General features: G+C 41.0%; 1 protein-coding gene across 3 annotated transcripts in view; it reads right to left on the bottom strand.

Moving 5' to 3' along the window:
• Positions 1-12,599, bottom strand: part of LOC108707139 — a 38,978-nt gene extending 26,379 nt beyond the window's left edge. The window contains exon 1 of one of the 3 annotated variants that reach the window (XM_018244139.2): positions 12,523-12,599. Coding sequence is in view for 1 of the 3 variants with exons in the window: in XM_018244137.2 (XP_018099626.1) it covers positions 298-372 (75 nt within the window). In the remaining 2 variants the exon portion in view is untranslated. Of the gene's footprint in view, positions 1-297; positions 879-1,562; positions 2,497-12,522 lie in introns of those variants that run through there. The other 2 variants (XM_018244138.2, XM_018244137.2) reach the window with 2 other exon arrangements.
• Position 12,600: the final 1 nt, after the last annotated feature.

The raw sequence follows: 12,600 nt of genomic DNA, 5'->3' as shown, positions 1-12,600 counted from the left end.
GGGCTGAACATACAGCCTGCAATCAGTTACTCATCTCATCTGGAGGAACCTACAGCCTGCAATCAGTTACTCATCTCACCTGTAGGAAACTACAGACTGCAATCAGTTACTCATCTCACCTGGAGGAACCTACAGGCTGCAATCACTTCGATAAAGGCTATAGTGCTAGGCGCAACATCAGCCCTTCTCAATAAATAACCATTATTTAGAGAGCATATTTTCCGGACTACATTCATGTAATACCAATTTTGAAGCCTGGATGAGAAGGAAAACAAGCATGCAGCTAATAAATATTACCTTGCCTTCTTGTAGCTTGGCATTCCAGAACAACAAAGCTGCCACCAGAATCCATGATGCAGAGACTGTCCCCATGACAAGAGTCACTGCAGCTCTCTGAGAACAGAGGAACTATGAGTTCAGGCGTTGAAAGCTATTAAACACAGGTTTCCCCCAGCCTGGACCCCTCTCTCTCCCTCTGGCTCAGCCTTCTTCCCTCTCCCTCCCAGCTTGGGTCAGTTACCTGCTACATTGGGACAACAGCTGGGGCGCCCTCTGCTGTCAACAGGTAGAGTGATCCAAATTCCTTTAATGCCTTTTTACTCCTGAGATGCCTCAGCAGAAATCTTGGCTTATGTTACTATGCACCACTGCAATAACACAAGTAAACAGCAACTTATAAAACTCTGACTAACGCTTTCATGGAGAGGAGGAACAATGGCTAGCAGTCAGAAGATGTGTCCCATATGCGGAGCTCACAGGTCAGCAGGCACAAACCATAATAAAATGCTTATTGGTGTATTTGGTTATTTTGATCTGCTAGAGGCCTAGATTCCAGCCACATGTCTGACATGTCTCTAACAAGTAACATATTGAAACAATTACCTTATGGAACAGAGGAAGGAGGGCTCAGTAGGGAAAAAAATGCAAGTGACAAACACCGACCTCAACTGACCCCTCAAGCTGCCTTTGTGCTGGGAAAGGCAATGCTTTGTCTTACAGGTAATATGAAATGTATTCAGATGTCATAAATGCTGAATGTAAATCATTACAAAATCTGTCCTACCAATTGGAGTGATTGGTATCAACCAACCATAAAAATGTAATAAAACTTAGCCTGCAACTTTGTCTCCAAGAAAACTTAGTACCTCACTCCTTCAAAAACCAGACCATATTAAACCCACCTCCTGTGAAGCAATAAATTTCATTGCAATTTATATTGGTGAATAGAAACCAGTGCAGTCGGCACAGTGAGTCTAAAGTAACTGTTAATTGCCCATGTATGAGAGACAATGTCCATTTAGTAATATGGGATGTAGACTGCAGTTATTTACCTGTGGTTAAGGGATAATCTGGATGGTCTCACCAGGAGGGGGAGCAAAGGGGGCACCATCAGCCATTCACTGATTTGATCAGTGAATGACATACCCCCCCCCCCCAGCAAATTCTTAATTTTAACAAGGTGAAACACAGTACATATTTTATTATAATTATATTTAAGATATTTAAATCTATGGCTTTTTGCTATATACCTCTAACAGATGAGCTGAGGAGCTGACACATACCTTTCTGGTGGATTTGTATGTGTTCCAACACAAGGGTTTGAGACAAAGATTCCTTTTTCCCCAGCCTCTCCAATTTCTCCGCCCGGTGTTTGGAAGAGAGGTGGGCACCTCAAATATTCATGAAGCCAAAAAATCACCAAACTCACGATAGCAGGTGAAGCAGGGCGAACCCCTGCGTGTTTAATTCAAGCCTTGTGATGTAACATTTCGGGGGCAGATCCATTCGTCAGACATGCAAAATAGCGTGCACACACCTCTTAAGTAGCCATCACAATTAAAACAATTAGAAAATGTAAGACATAATTGCTAATACCATACATATCATAATTGCCATAACATTCTGTTTCTTAAATTACTTGTGGTTGCTTTATCTCTGCTGTGATGAAAACATTAAGAATAAAAAACTGTCAATAAAAAACTGTGTATAAAAAACATCCTGTGATCCACAAAGTGTAAAAATGTCCAATTATTTCTTTTTCCATTATTCCAACGTTATAATATCAAGATACAATATTATCCTGAGCGAAAACTTTCCCTGTACATAGTCTTGTTCACTGAAACAATCTCCTTGTCCTTTGGCCCCTGAAGTTCCCTGTGTGTCCCATTCTCTCTGGCTTTTCTTGCCCTTTTCTTTTTACTTTTGCAATATCTTGGCCCACCCCTAAAAAAGAAGAAGAGGCTGATTCTAGTGAGGACATGGACGATGCAGACTCGGAGGCCTCTGTGAACGATGCCAGTGTACTTTGCGAGTAGCTTGTCCCACCTAGTTGTCTGTGTTGCGTCTTTCTGACTGTTTGCCAGCTGTATACTTCTCCTCTCTCGTAGTCATGGGTATCACTCTTGAATTTGCGCAATTTTGACTGCAGAATTTCTTGCTGTAATTTCTGTATTCTTTGCTATAACTCCTGTTGTTGTGTATCGTCTTCCTTCGTTGCCTTGGATCTGTAGTTTTCCTCCGTTGTATGTATCTGTTGCTTTAGATCTTTTAACCCCGACTGGAGCTGATGGATCGTTAGAGTAATCAGATCCAAGCTGCATCTGTTTAATATGCCTTGCCATTTCTGCAGAAACTCGCGATCCTCCTAGAACAGCACTGGATTCAATAGAACCTGTAGCCAACGTGGTATCCGTTGTATTTTGGCATACTCTGTTAAGGAGGAAGAGTGTAGCACCCCGGAAGTTTTGCGTCATTTCAGTTGCTCCAATGTGCGAATAATATCAGTCACCATCAGGGACATCTCGATGGTAAACTTTGTGCAGAATTCAGGATGCGTCTTCTCTCCGCTTCCGTAAACCCGAAGGTCTCTGCCTTCTGTTCGGTAAGTGCAGCGATATCTGCGAAAGACATTTTGGGAGGTAAAGGGTACTAACAGGAGTGCCAAAATTACTTGTAGCTTGCGACAAAGATTCCTTTTTCCCCAGCCTCTCCAATTTCTCCGCCCGGTGTTTGGAAGAAAGGTCGGCACCTCTCCAATATTCATGAAGCCAAAAAATCACATAATGTTTTTTATACACAGTTTTTTATTCTTAATATTTTCATCACAACAGAGATAAATCAATCACAAGTAATTTAAGAAACAGAATGTTATGGTAATTAAGATATGTATGGTATTAGCAATTATGTCTTACATTTTCTAATTGTTTTAATTGTGATGGCTACCTAAGAGGTGTGTGCACGCTATTTTGCATGTCTGACGAAGGGGTCCGCCCCCGAAATTTTACATCACAAGACTTGAATTAAACCTGCAGGGGTTCGCCCCGCTACACCTGCTATCGTGTGTTTGGAGATTTTTGACTTCCAACACAAGGGAACACATGAGTTAGCTCAGCCCATAATGCTATCTTCTTAATGATCTTCCAAACAGTTATTTTTGATAATCCTAATGTTTGAATGCTGTCACTAATGTTTTTATTCTTGTTTTTCAGTCTCATAATAGCTTCCTCGTTGGCACACAGCTTTTCTCCTTGTGTTGAACATTGGCAGCTGCAGTACAGACTCCAAATAGTAGAAACAAGTCCAGGTATCTCATCCCTGTCCCCTGAAACGAGGGGGACTGTATATAAAAAGTGTGATTTCTACATGGTGAAACTGAAATGTGTGCCAAAAAAACTTTAAATTAAAGTCTGGAATGTGCACTTTAATCACATCTGAATTGTTTGATTTAAAGGAGAAGCACGTTAGGTTAGGAGCAGATGCTATTGATATGCCCTTCCTGGCTCCACTACTGATCTGGTAAGCAAACAATAACAATTTAATTGGGGGGGGGGGGGTTTGGCTTGACGAGGAACAAACTTGCCTGGAGTAGTTGGCAGGGAGGCACTGAGGATCCAGTGGGGGTCAAGCATCATACCCGACAGGGGGAGCTATGCAGCAGCTACTGAGAATCCATTTTATTACCCCATAATCCACACAGTTTGCATGTTACAGATTGTCCATGCCCTCTCAGTTCCCTCTCAGTTCCTGTTGCTCCATTTAGTTTGCTGCCCCACTCATTTATAATTTACGGCTTTCAGTTATCCATATATGCCCTGGCTACCACTTCACCACCTTAGCTGCATTCTTTGCTGATCCATAAAGCAGCCCCATCCTACATTGCCCTGCTGCACCTTTGCAGTTGCTCCATCTATCTCTCCTTATACACTCAACATTGCAGATTATAATCTACACCAAATGAAGTTCCTTCAGCACTGGCACTGGGCAGTAGATATGTAAACTGTAATACAAAACTGCTATCCAGCCATTTTAGATGGTCAAGCTATGAATCATTTTCATGTGGGGTGGGTGTATAAAATTCATGAAATATTAGTTGATAATAAACAAATTAATTCAATAAATGTTTTTTGTAAAAGGGGATGTTCACCTTTAAATGATAATTTCCAGTTTGCAGTCTCAGGTCCAAATTACCCTAGCAACCATACATTGATTTGAATAAGGACTGGTATAGAAAGAAGGGTAATAAAAAGTAGCACTAACAATAAATTAATTTAGGTAATTTATGTTTTGCTATTTAGATGGGATCAGTGACCCCCATGTGAAAGCTGGAAGAAGAAGACAAATAAAAAAATTTAAGAAAGGTTTTTAGAAATAGCCATTCTAGAACATATTAAAAGTTAACTAAAAGATGGATTATCGCTTTAATGAAAGAACTACAGCTGATTTAATAAATTCAATTAAATGTAATTCATAATTTAGAAAATTGATGATTATAGAGGTGGGTCAGGTTCTTGGATGGGCCCCATGTGCCCCAGTCCGATACTGTATATTTTATTTAAAGAGCTTATTGCATCAGCCTAAAGTTTCAGCTTCTCAATAACAGCAATGATCCAGGACTTCAAACTTGTCACAGGGAGTCACCATCTTGGAAAGTGTCTGTGACACTCACATGCTCAGTGGGCTCTGAGCAGCTGTTGAGAAGCTAAATGTTAGGTCACCACTGGCCCCCCTCCCTGCCTCCCCTCTGCAGGGTCTTATCCCAGAATTCTGCCCCCCTTGAAATAGTAACCTCACATGCCGAGTGAGCAGACGGGCACCATCTTCTTCTCTTCGGTAATCTTCATGAAGTGAGCGGTGTAATGGTGCATGCGCAGTTGGAGCAATCTTCCGGTTCGCGACAACTGCACATGCACCAAAAGAGACGGAAATTGCCAAAGGGGAGAAAGAAAACATGAAGATTACTGAAGAAAAGAAGATGGTGCCCGTGAGCTCCGCTGCGCTCACTCTGCATGTGCGGTCATTTCAAGAGGGTACAGAATTCTGTTGTAAGACTGTGCAGGGGGAGGCAGGCCAGTGGGGACTTAACATCGCAAGGGGGTTTAGTTCTCCTTTAAGGGCCGTTGCAAATTTACAAGCAGAAAATTAGGTTGGCCTGTAATATAAGCTGATGCTACAAGGCTTATTATAAAATTCTGATGCTAACTGTACTGGTTTCTGTGCTGGTATGTAGTAATTACCTGTATTAATTACTAATCAGCCTTATATTGTGACATTTCTATTCTATGTGTACTGTATATTGTGAGTGGGTCCCTAAGCTCAGTAAGTGACAGCAGCACAGAGCATGTGCAGTGAATCAGTAGAAAAGAAGATGAGGAGCTACTGGGGCATCTTTGGGGGAAACGGGTCTTTACTGCTAAAGGGTTGTGGTCGCCTTGGGCTGGTACAGAAGCCCAAAATATAATGTACAACATTCCTAGCCTACTTATTTAGTTAAGCTTTAGTTCTCCTTTAAAGTTTTACATTGAGGGAGCAGAGGGTTCAAAAGAAAAGTCTTTGTCCCAAACATTATGGAGGGCACCGTGTGTATGACAATAGTGTGTGAAGTCATAAGGTGTGCATGTCACACATAAGGAGCATTTCCTTGTGTTCCTCACGCTGTGCATGTTTGATTTGGCATCCCATCCTTGGCTCTGGGTCTAATGTGTTTCTTGTGCTGTCTTTCTTATTTCTCTGCAGTGGGAGTGCAACACCCTATTCGTGCATGGAAAATCCACTAATGTTTTTCCTCAATTAAAAATATTTTAGTAGAATATTGTTTAAGGGCAGAAATATGTAAGAGACTTATCTGTCCCACAAAATCCCATCATGCAAATGCATGCCGCAGCCTCAGACACACCATCTGATCTTCCATGCTATAATAGATAATCTGATCAGATACAGTTGAATGTTTTTTATGACTCTGCAGCCAACAGTCAATGTGTTTCAGTAAAAATGAGAAACGCCTATCCAGCTTTATCTGGTCAGAAGAAAACGTGGCATGCAGCTTTCCCTTGGACAGTTGTGTTGTGTTGGTAGGCAAATTTTTCATGTCATTTACAGATCAGATTTTTAGACACATGTAACAGCATCCAGCTGGTAGGATGAGATCTGTTGCTGTGAGGACATCCAACAAGCTCCTTTACAGTTGTTTATATTTTTTTTTTTACTTTGTTCTGTTTTTAAAAATAAGCCTTGCATTGCTAAAAGTGTACTTGGTGCAACATAATTGCAATATGGGTCCATAAGTACTTGAAAGCTTGATGTGCCTGTAACAAGTTAGTAGTTGCATCTCATTTAGACATCTTACTCCAATCATTTCAGTGCACACATGTAAGCAAAGAGTTGCACAAGACTTAAAAGTATTGTTGTTAAGCAGCCTGCAACTTATTCTGATCATCCGTGAATACAGAGTATATCATTAGAAAATTACATACAGATCTTCCAAGAATGGGCCATGCTGTACCCTGAACTCTAAACCAAAATTCAAACCAATAAAAACAATAACTATGTCGGCTTAAAAAACATAGCAATCAAACTGACTTTGGTGCCATCTGCAGACAAAGCACATTAAAGTAGCGGTAAGATAAGACATGTATCTGATACATGTGAATATAAATAGTGAATAAAGTACCCCCTCTTGTAAAATATAAGGATATTATAAGTTACCGAGGAGTTTCATGACCATATAAAAACACGAGGCCGAAGGCCGAGTGTTTTTATACAGGTCATGGAACTCCGAGGTAACTTCTAATATCCTCATATTTTACAACTGGGGGTACTTTATTTATTATAATACACAAATTTAAGTGAGTCATGTGACAGAAATGACATCAGAACTCACCGTTTATAACTGATGACATCAGTACTCACCGTTTATAAGGATATAATTTACAAGATATTCATGGCTTTTGTGTATTATTAAGGAATATACATTATTTTCGAGTAAAAACATGGCTGGCCTTTGTGGCTTTACTGGACAACACATGCGAGGATGCCAAACAGAAATCTTTCTGTATGAACGGTTAAAACTACCAACAGATTACAGTGGGGCAATGATCAGATCATTCAATGGTTTAGGAGGGAACGAGTAAGCAGATTTTATTGACCCAGCTTCAAATGGACAAATGGACTGATTTTGAGAGTTGCCCAAGCATTATGTGTTCAGTATTGTCCAACAATATTGTACTTGTCACGTGGCGATCAATGGAAATTCCTGTCCACGTTAAATGCCATTGCCCTTTAGAAAACAGTGTAGTCTGGCTTTCATTCCTGTGTGCTGTTCTAAATTCTCTATGGTCCCTTATAGCAAAACTGACTAGTCTGCAAATAATTCACTAAAGGCGTAGCAAGGTACTGTATGCCTCTGGGATCCCCAGTCCACATACAGGATCTGAGTTTTGGCAAGTACTAAGGCTGCATCTGAGGTTACACTCTAACCCACTTGATTGTATGTATACAGTATAAATAAGTGTTAGATATATCAAAGTTCATACAAGGTTTCAAGAAGGAAATGTGTAAAGTTTTCCCATTTTCTTAGCATATACTTCAAAGGCTGGTTATGTTCAGGCATCAATTTTCCCAATTTTGCTGAGATCGAATCAGCCTACTACTGTATACTGTATATTTCAGTTGGCATGGGCGCCAGTAATATTGTACTGTTGGAATGTAGCAGTAAAATTAAAGGATATGTTATTCATAAACCCAATAACCATGAAGATCCAAATTACAAGAAGGGCATTTCCCATTCAGCAGGCCAAGTAAATATGTTACAATAAAGAAGAATTTGATATAAGGATATTCTGTATGACCTTATGCAAATTTGTGCATACTGCTACTAAAAAATGCCTTACCCTTTAAACAAAACAGGGATTGTTTGTCCATATATTGCAATATATTTAAGCTGGCCAACTACGTCAAAGTCATCCCATATCTGGCCAGTCCTATGCTCAATTCTCATCTGATTCATTAAGAATTCTATTGCTTCATTATACATTTTACAAAGGGACTAAGTTTTACCTGCAACTTACTAGCTGCTTTTAAAGTAAAACTCCCAAACTTGGCTGCCCTTTTATTAGACACCAGTGGGATCACCTGACTATAGCTGGGAAGGGTGGGAGCTACAACATGGAGCTGGTCACTGCTCCTGTATTACTATAACAAACAAGGGAAAGTTGTGCTATTGTTAATGGGTTGAGTGCAGAGGACCTCTTGTATTTGTCTGTATGTATTTTGTGGTCACAGCCTCATTGCACCCCCGCCTAATGATTTTAAAAATTAGTGGTGAGCACAGCTTTCCCTTGTTTGTTATAGTTATACAGGAGCAGTGACCAGCTCGATGTTGTAGCTTCCACCCTTCCTAGCTATAGTCAGGTGATCCCACTGGTGTCTAATAAAAGGGCAGCCAAGTTTGGGAGTTTTACTTTGAAAGCAGCTAGTAAGTTGCAGGTAAAACTTAAAATGTAAAATGTATAATGAAGCAATAGAATTCTTAATGAATCAGATGAAAATTTAGTGTAGGACTGGCCAGATATGGGCCAGCTTAAATATATTGCAATATATGGACAAACAATCCCTGTTTTGTTTAAAGGGTAAGGCGTTTTTCAGTAGCAGTATGCACAAAATGTCTATGTCTTAAATATATTGATAATGGGTTCAGTGCAGAGGAATGTTGATAAAAGGATCCGCACACACTTCTTTCTTTTGCAGTGGGGGGTCACCCCTTCACTTTATTTGTTTATTCACCACACCATCAACTGATGAAGGGAGGGTGTTCCCCCCCGAAACGTTGATGGTGTGGTGAATAAACAAATAAAGTGAAGGGGTGACCCCCCACTGCAAAAGAAAGAAGTGTGTGCGGATCCTTTTATCAACATTCACGTTGCTAGGGGACCTTGCCGGGTCGACGGAAGAACGCACCACCTCTGCAGGATCAGTGAGATTGGGTGTGCGGTAAGAAAAATTACATTTCAGTGCAGAGGACTCTTGTATTTATCCCTCCCAAAAATACTAGCACCCAAGACATGCCTTTTTGGTATCGTAGATGATATTGGTTTGGACTCTGCAGCAAGTACTCTGTTTAGAACCTTGCTTTTTTTATGCCAGGAAGTCCTCCTATAGTGGATGGCCCACTATTCTCCGACACTCACCAGTTGGCTCAATCTAGTGAGAGCGCAACTCCCACTGATACATCTTACTTACATGGCAAGAGGGTGCCCACAATAATATATGGTTTGGGGTGATTGGGTGGAAGCTATAAACTAACATCATCTTGCTGCCCTCCCCCAAGACTAAACAGGGGAACTGAACCCACCCCCCAATACTCCAGATCCCTGATGACGCCATGTGTGAACTGCAATCTTCAACTAAACTCAATGTATCTCTGAGATATTTTGGGAATAAGAATGCAATAAGTCGGTGAACCAATGTTGTAGTGTTTGATGTCTTTTTTTTTTTGTATGTTATAAATGCATAAATAAAAACCTTTTAAAAAAATGTACAAGGTAGTAATCAGCTGTGCATGGCTTAAAGGCACAGGACAGGACAGCCTGCACATGAATTTTGTCTGTGCTGATAGGTGCTTTATAGTAAATAAATACACTTTGTGCCTGGGTTCTTTATTTTAAAATTATTCCACACTGATTATAGTAAGGCCGGTATTTTTTTCCAGAAAAGCTGGCAACCCTAGAGACAGTGCTGATGGTCAGCAAAAGGTTCTGCACGTTTGTTCAGAAGCAACTTTTGAGGAATGCTAGTGACGTCAGTGGATCCAAGTTGGCGACCTTGTCCTGAGAAGTGAACACAAACAAGGTTGTACATCTAAAGAAAACAGTTTTGGAGCTTTACACAAGGGGCATGGGTGGACTAATGATTGGCTAAGCTCTGGTTTAGGTCCCTTCCTTGTCCTTTCAAGGCTGTGGCACTGGTGGTAGGTTCCAGTTGGTGGAGAAGCACCAACACTTCAGCCTCCTAAGGGATTGGCATTGCAGCACTTGAATATGGTGGTTTCGAGCCCCAAAACACTGCTTTAAAGTAGCAGTTCCCAAAGCTGTTGTGTTCAGAGGAGTAAAGGTGGCCATAGATGTTAGGATTATTAAAGGATCTTTTCGTTATTGTAAGACCAAGCTTGTCTTGAAATGATCATTTAAATGTACGATTTGCCCATCAACTAAAAAGACCATTCAAAGCGATATAGTCTAGTTGAAGCCAGGAAAACGGTTGGTAGCCATCTGCTTGGCCCAGCACACAATTGGACTATGGATCAATTTCACTGTGACCAATGAAAATTTTCTAACCTGCCGATCGATTTGCTGATCAATGTTGGACAAAAAAATCATTAGTTGCATGATCGTTTCACACTAAAATCACTCGTTAAAGAGAGAACAATTTTAAAGTCTATGGTGACCTTTACTATAGAGAAAGCAGACCCCATGCTCTTGGGGGAGGGGTGACAGGACCACGGGGCCTGATTCTTTTGTAGCTGAAGGGACATCCCCTCTCCTTGGCCCATCAGACCGGGCCCCTCAGAAGACTCTATGGCAATCTGATGGCTGTGTTCTGCGGCGATTCGTTTTCCGAAGTCGTCCAAAGTTGCCTGCGGGCTACTTCGGAAAACGAATCGCCACGTGTGCTTAGTGTGAGTGAGGGAAGGCATTCGGGAAATTGGTCGCACCAAAGGCGAGGCGATTAGTCGCCAGGCGAATAAATCTCCCCAAAACGGCCAGTAACGGTAAAAGTAAACAGATGTGAAGTTTGTTATAATCGATCTTGTTGCAAACTTCACACAGCCCTTAAGTCATGGTTTAGATCAGTCCCTAGCTTAGTGGAGCTTACATCCTAAGGTCCCTACCATACTAGGGTTGCCAAAAAAAGTGTTATTTGCAACTAGGGTCCTGCTTCTTTATCTTGGGTTCTCAGCTATTGCTTGATTACAACGTCCATCAATCTTCAAAAAATAAAAAGTAACCACATGCTAGGAGTTGTAGCCTACCAAATTCTAGGGATTTGATGTTTAGAAACACAGAACTAGAAACACAGAACTAGAAGAAGATTCCGAAAACACTTAAAGAAGCACACATATTGTCCTCCTAATGTTACAAATCCCAGCATTCTCCAACAACCCATAAATGTCTGTAGAATGACATGTAGGCTGCCAGTTTCCCATGACCTATTTACATACAAATTTTTAAGCCAGTGTACAACCACCGGAATTTTGTTTACATTTTCCTCACCCCCCTCTCAGGGTAATTTGTTTAAATTGAGATAATAAGCTCTATATAAACACACCCTTCCCTATGATTCAGCCTGTTAGGTTTCGAGATAAGAAGCAGACAGGTGTACATAGGGGGCATCTGTGGACTGTTTTATTACTTTTCCAAACAAATCTAGTAGAAGCAGTAGTTAGAAAGTGACAGTGATTTTGGTTTCTTTTTTTTTGTAATTCATAATAAAAAATCCCCAACAGATATTTCTTAAATAAATTAGAAAAAAATGTGTACAGCACAAGCCCTATTTATTCATGAGATGACCATGTCAGTGTTTTGCTTTCATCTCCTAAAGGTTGGCCATAGACGTAGAGTTCTCTCTCCAATAAGCCCACATTGAAGTGGGTGATATCGAGCTGATCTAATCGCGGGCTCTAGGGCCCAACAATCGAATCATAATGGTTCCGATATGGGTAGTTGGATCGCGAGGCCGCATAGACACACAGATGCAGCCGCAATTTTACGGGTATTTTTAACCTCCCAGATCGAGATCTGGCCAACTTTCTGCCAGATATCGACCGGGGATGCCCGTCGGATGGACCCACACATGGACCAATAAGCTGCCTACTCGGCCTTTAGCACAGGAGAAGGCTATGGGGCAGATTCAATAACAAGCAACTTTTCGCCAGCATCAGCTTCGCACCCATCGTACCACTTCGGCAAGCGCCAATGCGATACGAATCTGTCAATTCACTAAAACGGGAAGTTTCATCCCGGGCGTCGAATGCTGCCCACTTTTCGCTAGCGTTACTTTGGCTGTGAGAGCATTTCAAAGTGAAGATGTGCTAGCATTCATTTATATATATATATATATATATATATATATATATATATATGAAACCATAACCCAAGTGATAGTTTACGCAATAAAATAGACGCAGTTTAAACATCTATTCTCTGTACTAACTCCATCAGAACACGAACTAACCCTGGGAACAGACAATACCTGCCACTGCGTTACACGTTCGTCTCCTGTCTCTGAATTAGTGGCAGTTCTTAGCCCCGCCTTTTTCTCCAGGTGTCG

This window comes from Xenopus laevis, chromosome 1S (assembly GCF_017654675.1).
Source record: "Xenopus laevis strain J_2021 chromosome 1S, Xenopus_laevis_v10.1, whole genome shotgun sequence".
In the NCBI taxonomy this organism is placed as follows: Eukaryota; Metazoa; Chordata; class Amphibia; order Anura; family Pipidae; genus Xenopus; species Xenopus laevis.
Note: the sequence above shows the minus strand (reverse complement) of the source record. Positions and strands in the feature narration are given on the sequence as shown.